This window comes from Pagrus major, chromosome 22 (assembly GCF_040436345.1).
Source record: "Pagrus major chromosome 22, Pma_NU_1.0".
NCBI lineage: Eukaryota > Metazoa > Chordata > Actinopteri > Spariformes > Sparidae > Pagrus > Pagrus major.
The window spans coordinates 10890699-10910539 of NC_133236.1; the positions used below are offsets into that span (position 1 = coordinate 10890699).

At 39.0% G+C, this 19841-nt stretch overlaps 1 protein-coding gene across 1 annotated transcript; it reads right to left on the bottom strand.

The window, feature by feature from the left end:
• Positions 1-1102: 1102 nt before the first annotated feature.
• On the bottom strand, positions 1103-17542 carry rfx6 (regulatory factor X, 6). The gene is made up of 20 exons (XM_073493400.1): positions 17392-17542; positions 15094-15253; positions 14045-14168; positions 13149-13210; positions 12915-12992; positions 12445-12472; positions 11931-12038; positions 11707-11784; positions 11481-11594; positions 10856-10905; positions 10334-10493; positions 10104-10248; positions 8436-8545; positions 8228-8345; positions 6362-6484; positions 4858-5064; positions 4436-4742; positions 2480-2838; positions 1703-1903; positions 1103-1263 (listed from the first exon to the last, which is right to left on the bottom strand). The coding sequence occupies exons 1-20, from the start codon at positions 17540-17542 to the stop codon at positions 1103-1105; spliced, it is 2844 nt and encodes a 947-aa protein (XP_073349501.1).
• Positions 17543-19841: the final 2299 nt, after the last annotated feature.

Here is a 19841-nt window from a genome sequence, read left to right on the forward strand (position 1 = left end):
TGTGCAGACAAACCAAATAATTACAAAAGCTCCCAACTTTGATCCGCAGTCTTCCTTTGTGATTCCGTCCTGTAATCTCAGAGTTCGGCCATTAAAGAGTCGTGTGTTGAACGCTTTGACACAAGCTGTTTGAATCAGAGGAGATAAGGATCCTATTGGGGTCTGTTATTGACTAGAAGTCAATCTGTTGCAGAGGCAGACAAAAGAAATAAAACACACTGTCCCCGGTTCTGTTCTGCTCAGTATCTCTGTTATTACAGCAAATAAATAAATGGACAAACATGCGACGAGAAGCAACATGGTAATAATTCATGTGGTCAGCTGAGAGTGTTAAAAATGCCTGTCATAAGTTACCAGATGAGTTTTAAATCAGTAGTTTTGTCCAACCAACAGTCCAAAACCCAAAGAAATTCAGTTTGCAATGAGATAAGAGAGAAAATCAGCAAATCCTCACATTGAACAATCTGAAAGCAGCAAATATTTGGCATTGCTGCCTGATATCAAAATTCTGCTGATAAATTCAAGATCCCCTCCAGACATGTGTTTGACATATAGAAAGTATAATTTCCGTATTAAAATCGTATATCGTAATCGTAGTCCATATCATACCCTTTTTTGCTGTTTTTATTTTGTTTTTTATCCAAAGCACTTTAAATAGCCTGCTGTTTGGCTGCTTTTCACTTGTAACTCTGTCAATAAATAGAACAACATTGTGACTAACAAGATTTATTTACAATAATTTGCACACAGAAGAAATGGAAGTCCTCAGGCATCATTTAGGAACAAATTACTTTCCAAATTGCAAAATATAATTGTGGATAAATATGATAAATATCTGCATCAGAGTCATTGTTTGTATATTTTTAAGTAACGATCCACATTTTAATTCAAATAAATATCTTTCCTTTGCTCCTCTTTAACTAGTTTATAATACAGCAGGAATACGACAATCGTCAGACGTCATATACTTCTTTACACAGGAGTGTCCTTCACTTCTCACCTCTCACCTCTCTCACTCCACTTGACCTGATCCAAATCAGCTCACAGCGTTCTGGGTCATTCTCCAAACGTCTCCAGCAGTAGACGTTTTGTGTTTTCTGCGTCATTGTACTCCTCCGGCTCCCATGAAGACCGTGTTGATGGGAGGCAGCGAGGACACCAGGTCCTGAACCTCTGAGGAGGACGGCACTCGCTGCTGAGAGAGCAACGAGTCCTGAGAGGTGAATGGAGACGAAACTCCAAACATGCAGGGAGCAGTGGATCCTGACGTGGAGAGGGAGTGATCTGAGGAGGAAACAGCAGAAATTCAAAGCATGTTTTTGTAGAGTACAGCTTTTGCACACCTGTGGATCGACAGGAAGACCTAGGGCCGACAAAATCAGGAAAAAAAGGGGGAAAAAACTCCTGCACACTGTTCACCTCACTTGCAATCAATTTTTTTTTCCTGAAATCATATTTTTGTAAGAATATCACACATATAAATATCTGTAAATATAAATATATATAGAAAAATATCATATATTTTTGTATGATTAATGTTTGTATCAAAATCGACCATAATTCAGGCTCTGCTGCAGGTTTAGTTTTGCTCACTAACAAAATGTTTTCAACAGCAGAAACTCTTAAAAGTTTTGTGCATCTGACTCCAGTCCAGTCACCTCACACCTCCACCCCTCTCAGGACTGTATGTTTCCCTGCTCACCTGCTCCAGTTTCAGCCTCGGTGAAATAAGCTCCGGTCGTTTTCCTTCCTGGTTCGTCCAGGATGTTGAGCGGGTCGTGGACTTCAGAGTACGTCTGGTTGAACGAACGCAGACTGCCGACGGTGCTGATGACAGACACGTGCTGGTCAACCAATGATGTCATGCGCTGGCTGTCCAGGTAACTACTGTTGCCATAGTAACCTGGCAAAAGAGGAAAGTTGGCATTGAGTTTTGTTGCAAGAAACACGTTAATAATTTGGTTTGTGCACTCAGAGCAGGGGTTTCCAGCATGGGGATTGGGGTCACCAGATGATTAATTTCTGTTTGTTTGTTGTTTTCTTTGAAATACTGGATTCCTTCACCTCTGCATGTCTCTAAAAAGCCATTTTCACCTTGATTTTAAGGGTTCACAAACCTAAAAGCAAAGGTTTGTTTTTTAATTTTCTTTTTACTCTTTATTGGCACGAAACAAAACAAAAGTCAAGGTTGGGAACAAATGACATAAAGTCTTGTTTGGTGACATTTTACAGTTATTTTGCATTTTTGTATGAATAAATGTGTTTTGCTTTTTTTTGGAAACAAAAACAGCAACAACAGTGATTCATTCATCAAGTCAGATTTTCAATTTGCTTTTCTGAACACCTCCTCAGCTCTTTTTCCAGTAAAACAGTCACAGGGAGGGATGTGTATGTTCTTTGTAGACTAAATCTGCCGGGGCCACCAGATGATCCAGCAGATGTATTTCCACATTAATGTTTCAGACTGAGTTGTCCTTACCACCATGTCCTGCAGCAGAGTACGTCTGTCCCTGACACCCACCACCCGCGGGGTTCAGTCCAGCCCCCACGAAGCCGAACCCTTCTGCCGAGTCCAGGATCTGACTGTCCAGTCCCGGTTCAGTCTGAACTGGATCTGAGCCTGAGCTGTAGCTGGATGTGGGTCGGACTGAGGAGCCGTACGGTGTCAGGGAGCAGTTAGTGCTGTTAGTGGAGTGATGGGCTGACGGGTGGTGATGACTGTAGAACACGTCTTTAGTCAAGTGTTGGTCGTTAAAGGAGGAGTAACGAGAGAGATGATAGGCCAGAGATGAAGCCTGAGACTGAACCGACGCCAGACACTGGCTCTGAGTCTGAGGCCTGAAACACAAATAACAACACATCTTCAGACTCAATGATGACAACAAAACATCTTTTATTTAACTGTCACATGTTTGCAAATTCAAACATGGACAGGGAATTAAACACACAGTATGTAATTTCTGCCACAAGGGGTCTCTCAATCAAAACAATAACAGGTGGACAGGGAGGAAACAAACATTTGGGATAATGTAAGTACACAACTCAACAAAATATATGAAAAGGTCATTTTTATATATTTTTAACGCAGAAGTGTCACATATTCTATTTTAAAGGACTCAGTAAGCAATTCCATGTTAGACAAGATAAAACAATCAGTTAGTTTGCTGCATGCTTTTTAACAATTACTGTATGTATTTCAAAAGAATTACAAATAACTGCTGTACCATATAAAAGTTTTAAAATATTAGCAATTTTCATGGCAAATAAAGAGAAACTGATAATGTTATTTATTTTGTATCTGTTTAAAATGCTATACTTGTGGAGGGTGGAAAATAATACTAAAAGCAGCACATATAGTAATATATAATACTGCAAGAATAATAATTTTGTTATGATGATTTGATTTGTAGCCATGTAGATTTTTCAATATTTTGCAAACTACCAAAAAAGAAGACAGAGATGTTGACAGTCCAACTGAAAACAAGAGTTTGGTTTTCAGGCCAAATTCAGGACAATATCTGTGTTAGGTTCATTATAAATGAAGACACAAGTCCTTTTAAAGAAGATTAACATTCAAAGTAAATAATTCAATATTTGGCAGAATGAGCAATCACAGTTTAATATTGATATATTGCTTAAATGATAATTGAAAATAAAAGCTCCACATTTTTATTTTTGTGTTAATGAGTAATATTTTGAAATGTAACTGTTTCAATTTTGGATTTTTGAAGGGGAACTAGTGGAACTATCAATAACAACTATACTTGCAACAGCACACAATATTCCTTTATGACATTTCTCCAATAACTATGAAAATTACAACAATATTGTCATATTTATCATAACTGTAGCCACAAAGAGTGAATGTTATGCAAGCTACCGAAAGAAGTAGAAAGGAAAAATAAAGAAACTTGGAGGTTGATGGTGGTCCAACTGGCAATGAGATTTTTGTTTATTTAGGCCATATTCAGCAGATTATCTGTACAAGTTTCTGTGTAAATTAAGACTTATGGCCTTAAAATGAGTAAAAAATCTACATTTTAATATAATACCACCAGAGCCCACTTTTAGATATAGAGACCATATTTAATGACCATCTTTTTACTGAATTTATGATGACTGTCAGTAATTCAAATCGCTATGATTTAACTTCTCATAACAATCTGATGGAAGATAAAGCAGAATGAAACCATTATCATCAACATTTATGTTTTTATACTGGAAAAAATCTACAAATATTGTAGGAGAATCATATCAGGGTGATCCATTAACCCACAATAATGATCTGTTCTGTCATCACTCCATGGTGTCCATCATAACAGAGGCAGAGACACTGACTGGACTCTATCTTGTAAATATGTTAAGAAATAATAATAAATAAATAAAACACAAGTAGCATAAGACACAGTGTTGCACAATACCAAACAAAGCTGACCTGAGAGCAGGCTGGTAGTTTGAGGCTGACGAGCCGCCGCCTGCTGGGAAGTAACTGGAGCTGGTCTGAGGTAAGCAGTGGTACAGGGTCTCCTGGTATGAAGAGCAGGGGGAGGGCTGAGTCATGGCGCTGATAGAGGACAGGCAGGAGGAAGAGGAGGAGGGACAGGTGGTGGAGGATGAAGATGTCGGGGCTCTCCCCGTCATCGGCCCCTGGTTGATGACGGAGCCTCGGTGCACTAATGCTGCTGGAGAGATAGGGGGCGTCATGAGGGGGCCACTGACCTGAGAGAAGTCCATCTGACCACCTGGAGGTGTGAGAGGGAAACACTTACTTACTTTAATTTGAAATATTGTACTACTTCTTCTTGATGTCTTCTGGAGGTTATCAGATGAATAAAATTGTGGGTTTTTTTCTTTTACCTGACACTGTAAACCCAGCAGACTCTGTCCCCTGGTAGATGATGGTGTTTGTTTCCAGACTTTGCTGCTGATTGGTCGACAAAGACATATAGGTGTGTTCCGCCACAGACTCGTTCTTCACTGATTGGTCGATGGCAGCGCTGGCCTTGTTGCGATTAGCCAGGAAGCAGGAACTGGGAGACGCCATGAACGCTGCTTTACTCGCATCTGAACATGACAAAGTAACATCAAGTCATTACCAACAACATCTGGGACTGTTTGAGACACACTGGAAAGACTATGAGACTAAAAGCTGACATCACATCAATCACTCATTCACATTGTGTAAGGTGGATAACTAAATATTCAGATTCATCCTTTTGGTGCCTTTTTTTCTGTTGATCCATTTTCTAAGTCTGATCTATATTGTTTTCTGTCCTGTGTTTATGATGAGAACTGGTGGATAATACAGTTTTGCCAGGATAATAAAGTTCCTTAATTTTTTTCCATCTGTGAAATCAAATCAAATCAATATTATTGATATAGACGAAAATCACAATCACACTTACAATTTACAATCTATACAGTTAACGACACCCTCTGTCCTTAGACCCTCGATTTGAGTGAGGAAAAACTTGCCATATTGAGAGTGGAAAAAGAAATACACAAAAAAATCTTCTGAAAATTTCATAGATTAAAATATATATATATTTTCTTCATATGCCCCTCAGGGCTTCCATACAACTGCATGTGAAAATGTGAAATTTCCATGTGAAGAAGCAAATTTCACTTGATTTCATGTGCCATGTTTTGTTTGCACACGTTGAAACTGTAATCCACACATCAGAAAAGACAATCACATGTAAACGCGTGTAATTCACATATGACACATGCATTTCACATGTGGAGATTCTGATTTGTGTGAATCAGAAGATAAAACCATAAAAAAACGTTGCTCTTCACTTGCAATCAGGAAAATCAATGTTTTGGGTACACAGACCCTCATTTGTTTATTTTTGAATAGAGAATAGAATAACCTCGTTGTTTTTGGATTGTAAGTAAGAAAAATAATAACCTGATGAAGGTTTGTGTCCGAAACGTTATTACATTTTTCCTAATTATGATTATGATTTTGTTCACTACCGTACGTACCTGTCGATCTACCCGTGTGCATAAGTTTTGAGATTCATATGTGAAAAAATAAAATCACACTTGTAAAAATTTCCAGTTTGCCTGTGACATTATTTTCTTTTCACATTTTAAAATTTTAGTTCACATACAAAATGTTTCAATTCACATTTTCGTTTTGGTTTTATGTCTTTTTGTAAAGCACATTAATACTTTTATCATCCTACAATGTTGTATAAAAACTGTAAACTGGATTTACGTGGGCTTTCCCTTTACCATGTGCCTGATAATAAAAGAAAAGTTTGAAACAGACTGTAGACGTACAGTAGATCTGAGTCGAGTTCCTGTACGTCAGCAGCTGAACTTCTCTGTGAATGTCGGGTCTGATTCTTGATACCTGCATTTTTCATGTATTTCTCCAGCAGGTTCTGCAGGTCCTGCTCCTTATCGTTGTTGAACTGAGTCTCCAGAGCCAGCAGGATGTATTCATCCAGCAGCATCCTGATCAGGTGGAACGAGCCTGCCAATGTCAAAATGTAAAGGAGAATTATCACTTTGTTTGCCCACATCTCAATCTATAAAGACCCGATTCCAGCTGAGCTTCTTCTTTATCTACTGTTTGACCTTTAGGATCGAGCTGCTCATTGTTTGACCTGCAGGGTTGCAGGTTTAAAACCTTCAGAGAGGGAGCCACCAAATGGTGAGTGTTTATTCACTTACACACACACACACACACACACACATACAAACACACACACACACACACACACACTGTGCATGTGTTTGAACAGAGAGCACGCGACCCAAAGATAAGACTCTGTTTAATCAAGGCGAGTCTGGCCATTACAATTTATGGTCCTATTGTAGCAATCTGCTCCAAGCTGGCTTGTATTAGCCTTCTGTTTGTGCATGTGCGCGTGTGTGTGCGTGTTTGTGTGTGTGCGTGTGTGTCATGTAGACTGACTGATGGAGAAGAAAGAAGCAGAAAATTAATTATCTGAGGGACAGTTATTAATTTCACAAACAGAAATCACCCTGTTGTCAGCGTGTTCAGTGTGTAGCGTTTATAAATTGTGTTTTTATATCACCTGATTAACTGTGACTGTGCTGTGATCAGTTTGGTTTCTACCAGTTAGACCATATTTCACATCACTAATGTACCGGCCATCTGGCATACTGGACAAATGTCGACGGGCTGTGCATCAGCGAGGCGGTGGAAGTGAAAGGTAGATAAAAAATATTAATCGCTCATTGTAAAATTAAGTTACAATGTCCTGCTTTGACTCAAGTAAAAGTATGTAAGTATAAACAGGAACATGTACATAAAACTAAAAAGAAAAAGACTCCTGTGACTGTTACACTTTTATATATGATATTAAATTATTACTCATGCATTAATGTGAAAGCAGGATTTAACTGTTTTAGTTAGTTGAGGTGGAGCTCTTTTTTTTTTGTTTTTTTTTACCATTTATAGGACTGTAATTTATCAATTAATGTGATGATCGTTTTCCTTATTAATCAAATGATTGTTTGGTTTGTTAAAATCCTCAAAATAATGAGAAATGTCATCACAATTACCCAAAGTGACACCTTCACAATGTTTGTTTTTATTTTGACCAGCCAGCAGTCCAAACCTCAACATTATTAAAAAAAATAAATTAAAAATATCAAAAGTAAAAGCAGAAAATCTTCATGATTGAGAAGCTGATACCATGAAATTTCCTGTCATTCAACTTATGGTTTCAGCTGTAACTGTACAAAGTGTTTGGTAGTTAATTCATAACTAAACCTATTTCATAAACTCTTCATGTGTTGTGTGTGCAACTTTAAAATCCATTTAAACATGAAATGTGCCCCTTAAAGGATTAAACATTCTGTTCAGATCAGAAAATCCTACACACACAGTTGTGTGTGTAGGATTTGATAGTGTGTGTTTTTAAAATCCATTAAATAATATTGGGCTGGTGACATGAAAATTACCAGTTTGATCCCCTGAGCTGTTGTTTAAGCAGACTGACAGGTTAAATCCAGTTGGAGAAAGTGTCAAATCAGCAGTTGCCCCTCAATTATTAACACCACTGAGGTGCCCTTAAGCAAGGCACTTAAATTGCTCTGCTCCACTGAGAGCTGCTCAGTGACCAACAGATCAGACTAGGATTGTTCTCGACTACTTAGAAGGTTAGATTGTTCTGTCCAGTTGAGTTTTTAAACTGACATTTCACTCCGCGTGAAGAATTTGTAACTTTTCTTTAATGTTTCTCACCAAAGCTGGAGGCATTGTTGAGCGTGAGGTTGTGCATCACTCTGGCACCAAAAAAACTCCACCTGAGGAGGAAGTCCTGAGCTCGCTTCTTCACTGATCGACCACTCTGCTTACCGGGCTGATCAGGGACACAGGCAGAAAAGAACGAGTGCTTGGTTACATAACAGGACATTTGCAGGACAAATACCAGATGGTGAACAGCTGTTACCTTGATGACTTTATGTTCCACGACAGAGTCCAACCACTCGATGAAAGACTCCACTGTGGCGTTCTTTCTCAGCAGCTCCTTCAGCTCCTGAAAGACGGTGATGGAGTCGTCTGGAACAAAGACAGAAAAAAGACCACAATAATAGAGATTCTTATTTGTATCAGAGCAACAGAAACAGCTTCTGGTTGTTTCTTTAATGCTGTAAAAAAGTTCTGATGAAGACTGATGCTTCCTTTTAGAGCCAGACAAGTGGATGAATCACCTACTATTGCCTTTTATTAAAAATCTAATATAATTATTTTCTAGCTCAGTGTTGATCAATCCATCCATTATCATCTGCTTATCCAGGGTCGGGTTATGGAGGCAGCAGGCTTAGAAGCATATTCCAGACCTCCTTCTCCCCAGCAACGCTTTCCAGCTCTTCCTGGGGGATCCCGAGGCATTCCCAGGCCAGATTGGATATATAGTCCCTCCAGCAAGTTCTGGGTCTGCCCCGGGGTCTCCCAGTTGGTTGTGCCTGGTACACCTCCCAAGAGAGGCGTCAAGGAGACTTTGGAGCAGCAGCTCTACTCCGACCTCCGCACGGATGACTGAACTCCTCACCCTATCTCTAAGGCTGAGGCCAGCCCCCCTACTGTGGAAACTCATTTCGGCCGCATGTATCCGCAATCTCGTTCTTTTGGTCACTACCCACAGCTTGTGGCCAAAGGTGAGGGTCAGAACGTAGATGGAATAGTAAATCGGGAGCTTTGGCCTCTGGCTCAGCTCCCTCTTCACCACGACGGTCCGGTGCAGTATCCGCAGTACTGCCGATGCCACACCAAACCTCCTGTCCATCTCACACTCCATTTTCCCATCACTCATGAGCAACACCCCAAGAGACTTAAACTCCTTCGCTTGGGGTAGGAGCCGTCCCCCCAACCAGAGCGGGCAATCCACCATTTTCTGGCAGAGAACCATGGCCTCAGACTTCGAGGTACTGACCCTCATCCCAATCACTTCACGCTTGGCTGCAAACCGCCCCAGTGCCTGAAGAAGCCAGCAAAACCATGTCATATGCAAAGAGCAGCGACGCAATTTTGAGGTTCCCGAACCGGACGCTCTCCTCTCCTACAGATCCTGTCCACGAAAATCACAAACAGGATCAGACCCTGACAGAGGCCAACACCCACCGGAAATGTGCTTGACTTAGTGCCGAGTATACGGACACAGCTCTCACTGTGGTCATACAAGGACCGAATAGCCCGTAGCAAAGGGCCCGGTACCCCATATTCTCGCAGTACTCCCCACAATACTCCCCGGGGGACCCGATCATAGGCCTTCTCCAAGTCCACAAAACACATGTAGATTGGTTGGGCAAACTCCCATGACCCCCCGAGCAAGACCGCAGGGGTAAAAAGTTGGTCCGTTGTTCTACGACCAGGACGGAATCAATATTGTTCCTCCTGAATCCAAGGTTCAACAATCGGCCGCAGCTTTCCAGCACCCTGGAAAAAACTTTTCCAGGTAGGCTGAACAGTGTGATACCCCGGTGGTTGGAGCACACCCTCCGGTCCCCCTTCTTAAAGATGGGAACCACAATCACTGATGATGATTAACATAAAAATATTTAGTTTTCATCAGGTTGATTTGAGAAAACATGAGCTTCATGTTCAGTATCTATCTCACACTCAGAGTAGATGTCTGGGTCCTGGTCTGCAGTGGTGCTGACACTGAGCAGAGGCTGCGAGCTGATGCTGCTCAGATCCACATTATCGATATCCAACACCATGCTGGTCACCACGGCCTGGTCGAACAGCGCTGGACGAGCTATCTGAAGAAAATGTGGAGATGAAAAACCATATTAGAGTTTACTGTTAATCTCTGTAATCTGTTCTGTTCTTCAGTACATGTCGTACCTGTGCCAGGTGTAAGAACGACGTCTGTCTCTTCAGGGACGACACAAAGTGGCGCGCTATTGGCAGTTTCTTGCCTGCAAGGCATTCTGGGAGGTTCTCCAGGGAGGAGGCGAGCCAGTGCTCCCAGTGTTTGGCAAAGTTGCGGATATCTGCCAGCAGACTGATGTGCAACAATTATACAGGTCAGTTCCAATATGAAATATGTGATAGTTAATATTTCACAAAAGGAAAATAAGACAAAAATAGAAATGTTCCCATTTCAAAGGATTTCCACAACTTTCATGGCCATTCAAGTCAAGTTTTCCAAGTTTATGAGTCGCATTTGAATGCACCATTCAGTCACTGTCAGTGTGTGTGTACGTGTCAAACTTTGACAAAGACAGCAGAGGACAGAAGCACCAGAGTGGCCGATAGCCTTCTGACATTTACTTTTTATAGACAGTTTCAGTAAATGTCCTGTTTGTGTATCACAGGAACATTAACATTAATTTGACAATAACAAGTGAAGCTGAAGCAACAAACCTTTCAGGCATCTCCTGCATCGTAGCTGGAATCAAAACATCTGTTAAAACCTGGGGAGATAGGAAAACATGATTAAAACATATGTTACATATAAGTATATGCTGCTCATGAGGCTGCTAATCCAATGAGTGAGAGAGGAGAACAGAATTCCTCATTTATGTTATTCATAAAGTTTCTCCTGTGTAAAATAAACACAAGCTGCAATGCAATAATGCATCAAGATGAAATTGATTTAAACTGTTTGGACGGCTAACGCTTTCTTCACTCTGTTTTTTTCAAGTTTATCCTTCCCTGCATATAGTTACAGGTTAGAAGTTACTCTGGTGCTGGTAGGAATTACTCGGGCAGCCTGCTGGCCAAATTATGTTTTACAAACTTCCTATTTTAGGGAAAAATTTAGCAAAATATGCCATATGATGAACTGAAAAATAAAAGGATTTCAAGTTGCCCCATCGGTGCAAAAGCACCATTAAAAATATATTAACAATGTTTAAATTTTGTATTAATAACGGGCTCATTAAAGCATTTGCACTGTCTTGCTCGAGTACCAGACACTTAATGAAATGAAAAAACATGAACTGTCTAAGACAATACACACTCCTGCTGTAAAATGCCAGGAAACCACCTTATAGAGAATGGAGTCACAGACACAGAAGATGTCGACTATCACAGGGTTCTCCAGCAGCGGCAGCAGGTGGTCGGGCATTCCCTGCCAGAAATGGAGCAGAAAATTCTGGATCTGAAACAAAATATTTGACTTTCAGTTTGAGTGGAGGGTAAACTGTTTGCTGCTTTTTTCTCTTCACTGGTTTCACAATAATAAGATGATCTCATGTAACAGAAATGATCACCTCCTCAAAGTTGACATTAATGGCATTGTCCAGGATGCACTGGCAGTGAGTTTTATACATCATGATCAGAGTGTCCACCTGCAAAGACGATGATGAAGAAGAAATTATAATGAAATCAGCTCCAGAAAACTGGTCTGGGGCTGAAGCAGTGACATTGAAAACAAACCTGACCTGATCTGTAAACTGACATCTCAAAATGAATGTTGAATTAATTAATCACCGACCTTTTCTCTGGGGATGTTTCCCTGCAGCAGAAGATGCTGAGCGTTGGGGAAGTCTGGCAGCAACGTTCCAGTTTTAGAGCTCAGCGAGTATTTCCTGGTGAAACCTCCCTGAAAAACATACAAACATCAGACCCCTTTTTCTTTTACTTCATCTTTACACAGTTGATTTATTTTAGGAGTAACTTAACACCCTTTGAAAATCTCGTTTTTGTTGAACTGTTGTGATGTAGAGATGGACTGCAGGACTCTGTGACTCTGTTGAGTTAGGTTAGTTTGGTCTGTGGTCTTAACAATGATTTGATTTTATTGGTTTTAACTCATGTTTCATTATTGTTATTGGTCAACTTTTGATCTTTGTTTATCTCATTTTAACTACACTTTTTAACAGTTTTAATTCTCAAGTTTTATTGGTTGATTGCTGGTCTTGATTATTTTCTGAATGGTTTTGAACTCTCTTATTATTTAAAGCTCTGCTTTAGTTACTCTTTAAATAAGATTTACCATTTTGACTCACCTCGTTCTTGAGCTTGCTGCCTGAAAATCTGCGATTGAAGAGAAGCAAATTTGATCTTTTAAATTATAGATACATCATGTGTCCACATTGAGACCATTAAAAGGAGAGAAAACACAGTACAATGCCATAATCCAATTTAGTTGACAATCTGATGATGGTACATTATTTATTACTTTTAGAAAAATAACATAACAATAACAATTTTTAACTTTAATAAAGGTTGATTTGTGTTATTCACATTTTTGGTTTTGTGTAATTTATGTTCAAACATTTCAAGAACAAAACATCAGTGTCATCTGCAAAGACTGACACAAAAAGACAAAAATAACCCGCCTCTACGCTCATGCTGGAAACACCATCAATAAGATACCACATAATGAACAACAATAACAACAACGAAATGGAGATACAGTAATATATTAAAGGAAGAAGAAGAAGACAGCACTAAATCATGTTAAATGTTTTGTTACCTGGTCAAACCTTTTCCAGAGTACACAGAGTGATAGTAGGCGCTGCTCTCTTTGATGCCGATTCCATAGTAATGATATCTGTACAATGTCAAGACAACCACATCAAATAAGAATCATTTAAACAATTAATAGAAATAAAATGTTTCAATCAAATTGCACAGTGCAACTAACATTACATGACAACTTTTTGGAAAATGGAAAGTAGAAGACTGAGTCTGAATGTTGTGTATTTACTTTGAGTGTCCTCTGGTTCCCAGTCGTCTTGTTGTCAGAAGTGGAAACTTCTGTCGAATCGTCTGATGGGAACAGGAGGTAAAAGTTCAGATTAGATCAAAACTCTCTTCTACATAACAATGTTATATTTTTATGTCAGATGTTGAGATTGTTAGTCAGTCTTTGCATCATTGTCAGTGAATTGGTGTCAGGATTCAGAACCCTCATAATGAATCATGTTTATAACAGTGGCTGTCTGAGGGGAGGGGAGAAAAACACCAACTATTAACCATTTAGAGGTACATGGAGGCCAACTTATTTTCTTGCATTTAGGACATGTTTTCTCTCCTGGATGGATACCCTAGAGGACACCTTATAATGTTTTCTCCAAGAATAAACCCACTACAATGCTTTTTTAGCCAGAAGTGACCATATTTGGACAAGAGGGTGGAGCTGGGGAGGGCATCCTGATGGACCAGCCAATGGGACCATAATTCACAAAATGAACGTCATGTTGTGTTGAAGACTTGAAACTAGAGATTGAGACCATAAACTCATTAGGAAACTGTTTACTGAGGTCATAAATAAAGAAGTAGGGTCTTTTTTCTCATAAGCTTACATACAATCGGACTTCTTTTTGAAACCAGTGGAGTCGCCCCCTGCTCGACATTAGAGAGACTGCAGGTTTAAGGCACTTCTGCATTGACTTCACTTTTCAGATGTGAAAGCTCAGTCCACTATTAATACAGTCAATGGTTTTCTCCACTGGGGTACTTTATCTTGTTTTATCTCAAGAGGGCCCTTTTGTGATAATCATTTGGGCTACCTAAAACTGATATAATAAAACATAAGAAGTCTGCACTAACCTTTTGATTTCTGATTTTATAGAAAACATTTACACTCTCACACAAACAGACCTTTCCAAATGTAGCAGCACAGGCCGGTTCCAGCTTCTCTTTCCTGCAGAAGTCCAGGTAGTGAGCGTAGAGGATACATCGAGGCAGACACACTCCTTCACACACTATGTAATTCTCCTCCAGCCTGGTGAGACACATCAGAGAGACGATCACTTCGGTAATTATTCAAAATATGGCACATATCTGAAGCAAATACTCACTGAATTCTAGCTCTATAACACAGATGATATACACACTTTTATATTTTAGAGGGAAAAAAAACAAACACAAAGAATCTTACAGTAATAGAAATGTTCTGATTTTCGTTTTTGTTTAAGAATCCACCCACATGAGAATTTTAATGACCACAAGAAAGGCAGATTTGTCGAGTCTGCAAATGTCTTCAAAACTGCTATGAGTGTTAATAAATGACTGCAGGTTTGGACAAAGTTTCTACACATAGGTTAAAAGTTATTTCATAATTGACACACAGCAGTTAATGAGCTCCTCTTATGAACTACCCAAAAGTTTTTCCACCACCCACTGACATCATGCTGTGATGGAATGTAAATAAGTACATTTACTCAATTATTGTGCTTTAAATTACTTTCCACTAAATCTCAGAGACAAATGTTTTACTTTTTAGTTCATGTCTGTTAGTTTAGTTACAAGTTACTTTACTGTGAAAACCATGTATTTTTTTAACAGTATTAATCTTGGATGTTTGTGATAAACTGAATGATGATAAACTGAAGTGTTCCTGTATGTGTTGAGAAAATTATCCTCCTTCTTCAGACTGCCACGCTACAAACATGATCAATGTGAATATGATGCATTGCTGTAGATTAAACTACTAACAATATATAAAGTAGTTAAAATGAGCTCAACCTTATACATCTACAGCAGTAAGATGCAACATACACGCAGCAGTAATATTAATCCACAAACATCAGATAGAAGAGGAAAACACTGACAGAGAACATTTTACTGCTCTGGTACTTGAGGATTATTCACTGGATGTTAGCGTCCCTTTACTGATGCAGTAAGCAGACTGTTTGCAGTGCTCTTACCACTGCAGGGTGAGTTGTGTCTGTTTCTTCTTGTCCTTGATGATCTGACTGATGGTCTTCCTAGAGGACGAGATGCTCTGTTTGATGCTCAGGTCTGGGTTAAAGTCCACCAGGTCCTGGTCCTCCTCGGAGGACGGTGTCTCATTACTGTCCTCTGCTTCTGAGAAAACCACACAGACAAATACAGCACAGAGTTCATAAGAGGAGGAGGAGTGCTTTCACTTCTATCTGTTTGTCTTTTGAGAAAATGTACAGGGAAAAATTAGGTTTTTGTCTAATTATCATTTTGGTTAAAGCACATATTGGAAACCAATACATACTGCAGATTACCGTGGAATTCAAACCTTAATTTCTTAATATAACATGATTTTTTTCAGTACAGTTTACACAGATACTGGTAAAGACCAGTATCTTTTAGATATATCACTGTCTAAAAGAGTTTTCTCTTCTCTATTTTTTATAAAAACCTTGAATCAGTTAACTGCAGTATCTGATCTTTCCTTACTAATTCAACATTTTCACACTTAATTCTTTACGCTTTTTTAAATTTCAGTGTTTCTTCTCGGTCTCCAGTGACTCCAGCAACCTCATGTATGTCAAGTGTCACCTCATCATCAGGCAAAATGGCCACCAAGAGAGAGACCACTGTTCGAGACCACTCCAAGATGTTCTATTCCCATTTCAACCAACAAAACTGAGTAATGTTAACGACAGTCAGGACATTTTCCAGTCATCTTTGTGGTGCAAAACTGGGTATCTTGAGGCAAATACGATCTTTTCCTTAAAGCCTGACCAAGTGGTGTTTGTGCCTAAACCTGACCTGACCATATTTTTTAATCTATTGTGTTTTTCTGAACTTGACAGAGTGATTTTCACCTTTATTTATCATCAATAGATTGGTCACCAGTCAGCCTGAAGAGTAGACAATAAATTGTATGAACAATGTAAAAAGAAAGAAATAATGGACTGTTATATTTTGAGTGCCACAACAGCTCCTCAAAGACATGCACAGGGACGACATTTTGATGTTATTGTGTTCAAAGGGAATGTTTTCTCTCAAGAGTTTCCATTTTTGGCCTGCAAACTAAAACACAGGTATGTTGAGAAAATACACAAAACCTGAGGACTGTTAATGTCATTGTCAATAAAAACTAATGAAATAACTACTAATTTAACTTATTATAAAAAGGCAATGATGAACTATTCAGCAAGCCATATTAATTTTTTTTAAATTGCTAATGCACAGAAATACACAGGTTTTTATGTTTCATAAGATGTTTCAAGAGCTCATATACCCTGAGAATACATCCACCAGACAGTGTTATATCACCAGAAAGTTCTCACTGTGATGATTACTCCACAAAGATCAAAATATTAGAGCCAAAAAACACGAGTCTGTGAGGTTATCATTTAAAACTACAGAAGAAAAACAAAACTTCATTTTGACATTTTGAAAACTTAGCAGAATAAAAGGATTTTGAGCAAATAGCAGAGGAAAATGGCTGAAATGAAGGGAAGAAACCTTGTACGTGAACATGTTTTATCTGAAAAAACTAATTTAATAAGTACAAATTACACTGAACTCCAACATTTAATGGTCACATTAAATCTCATCACATCACATCTTAGAATTGGAACAATTTGGTGAAATGTTTCTTGATATTGGTATTTGATAAGAGCTGATGCGATGATGGCGATACTCTTCAGGGTTCATCCTAAATACAGTGTGTTTTTGATATTTAATAGGTTTATTATTAAGAACATCAGTGTGTTCCACTTCCTTTATTTGCATCTGTCAAAATCTTTTGCGAAAACCAAAAGACAGACCAATATGTGACTTAATGAAAAGTTTTGCAAAGAACTAAAAATGGTGATTCTATGTTTTACAGGTATTTTATGCATTTTCTATCTCACAGAATCTGCTTTATTTATTTCACTCTTATTTTTTCAATGTCTCTCAAATTTAGTTATGCACAAATCACATCTTCCCTTCTCTTTATGTGTCTTCTTCATCATCGCCAAAAATCTTTGTGAAGAAAATTAAAGAGAAGTCTGTTGTTGTAGCTCCACCATGTGGCCAACTTGTGCCACTTTGTTTACCTGTGTAGATTTGAAATCCAAGTACAGAAAAACTTCAGTTTCATGTCTTTAAGAGAAGGATTTATTTCATAAAACAACAGAGAATGATGGTAGTGATATAAGAAGGATATTAATATAAAACATGAAAATTTCAGTGTTATTTTTCTGACCTTCCAAAAGCAATGACACTGAGTTTATTGAGAATAGTTTCTTCATTACCTGATTTAATCCCAGAATCATCCTCTTGATGAAAATGTGTCTGTTTGTTGAAGTCTGTTTCTTCTGGTGAGCTGCACAAAGTCTTGGTCAGAGAGTGAATCAGAAGCACTTCGTCCCCGGCTGAACTCTCACTGCTGCGTTTCATCGGCATGGTCACAAAAAAATAAATGTCGATTAACAAATCAAGCTTTTATCAAGTAAAAGAAGATAAGAAGTCAGCCTGCGGTGGAAAAAACAATCCACTGCAGCTCATCTGTCCTTAAGACTGAGCACACAATCTTTAAACACTGTAAGTTGATCCCTCCTTCACACAAGTCCAGGTGAAGATAAAAAAGATCATGTCCGGGATTTTTAGTCCAAACACTGATCCGAAGCTGAAGAAGAGTGGTAAAAACTGCTGTGTAACCCGACAGAACAACCTCAGACTAATAAAGCCGAGCTGTGGGAAGGCAGAGCTAATGAAGCCGTGGATGCATTCATCATATTTACAGAACACTGGGACTAATCCAGGTTATCAATGATTAACAGAGAAACCCTCATCCATCTGTCCATCCATCCATCCTGCCTCCCACACTCAGCTGGACCTTTATACTCAGTTATATAGACCAGCACGGATTGAAGTTGGCGATGTTAAGTCAGTTTGTTTGTTTATTTAGTTTTAAAATCTGTATTTACATGATGACTGGATAGAATTATGTAGTGTCGACCTGTGTATGGGTTGATGTTTAAGCTTAATGGGCCTTCTACCTGCTTAAATTAATGAAAAGAAATGTGTTCTTATTTCAGCTGCAAATTAACTAATGATTATCTTATTATCCATAAATCTGTTGATTATATTTTGGGCTTACTCATGAATTGTTTGGTTTATAAAATTCCATAAAATAACTGTAGTTTCCTAAAGCCTAAGACGTCATTATAAGGATATCATTTAATAATGTTTTTTGTCTGAAAAACAGTCCAAAACAAACAAACAACAAATAACTGTGGGAAACGATCAAAAAAGCAAATTATCTCAATCAAGCTGTGTTTTAAAAAGTACCCAAAACTCATGCATGAGTAAAAGTAAGAATAGTGTGTTAAAATATGACTTTCGTATCTAATATGAAATGCATGAAAGTATCAGAATTAGAAGGAAAAGTGTATAACTGGTTTGACTCTCCTGTTTTCTCCACTCATAACTGAGGTAGGCTCTTTTGGTGCCCACCTGGACAGCCACGCCCATTAAACTATCTAGTAGTGTGTGTATATGTATACACACACTACTGAATAGCTCAGTGGGTAAGACTGCTGTGCTTCAGTACAGGAGATCAGAGGTTCGGACCTCGGTGCCCTTAGGCGCAACTAGAGACTGATGAGATACAATCGGTAAGGGGGCAGCTGGCCTAATAACACCTCACAAGGTTCAGGAAAGGAAGTGGCAGAAATTGTCTTGACTGGACATCAACATGTACACTAGGGATGCAACAATATTCCATATTTTATCGAACCGTTCAATACACCCTGTTAGGTTCAATACACAAAGGCAAACAATACAATACAATACTACAATAATGTTTGCTGTTTAACTTGATTGGATGCTGCATATGTTTTTTATGGAAGGCAATTAAGATAAGTGTTAAATTTTTATAATAAGGTTTGTGGTTTGACTATATCTGCTTTTAATTATTTGTACATGCAATATTGCCTTTACTAGTGTGAGTAGTTTTATATTAAGATATCGAAACCGTACCGTAACGGTGGCCCAAAAACCGTGATGCATACCGAACCGTGGGAAAACTGTACCGTTGCATCCCTAATGTACACACATCAGCCTCCTCCTCTACATGGTCCAGGTTGGACACTAAGCTGAAGGAAGGAGGCTGAGGACTAGTGAGTGTCATCAGCCAGTATCCAGGATAAAACAACAAAGACCCATGAGTACTTCATGAATACTAAGAGAATACCTCAGGCAGCAGAAACTCAGTGAGGAGGAGAAAGGCGTGCCATATCCAGGTGGCTGGCATAGTGTACAGTGTACAAAATGGGAGACACCTCACAAGGTGGAGAATGACCAAGCCAAGATCCTGTGGGACTTGGAGAAACAGACCAACAAACTGGTGATGGGTAAGCAACCGGACATAGTTGTGGTGGACAAACATCAGAAGAAGGCAGTGGGGATCGATGTAGCAATCCCAAGCGACAGCAACATCTGGAAGACGGACTACGAGAAACAACACCAAGGGCTGAAAGAAGAGCTGGAGCAGATGTGGAGAGTGAAGGCAACAGTGGTCCCTGTGGAAATAGGAGCACTTGGGGCTGTGACCCAGAAACTGGGATAGTGGCTCCAGCAGATTCCAGAGAACCTGGAGCTGGTCCTGTACATTAGCAGCTCACACAATTGACAAACTACCATGACACATAACAACATATCAATATGACCAGATTTATTGTGATTTTCATCTTTTTTGTAC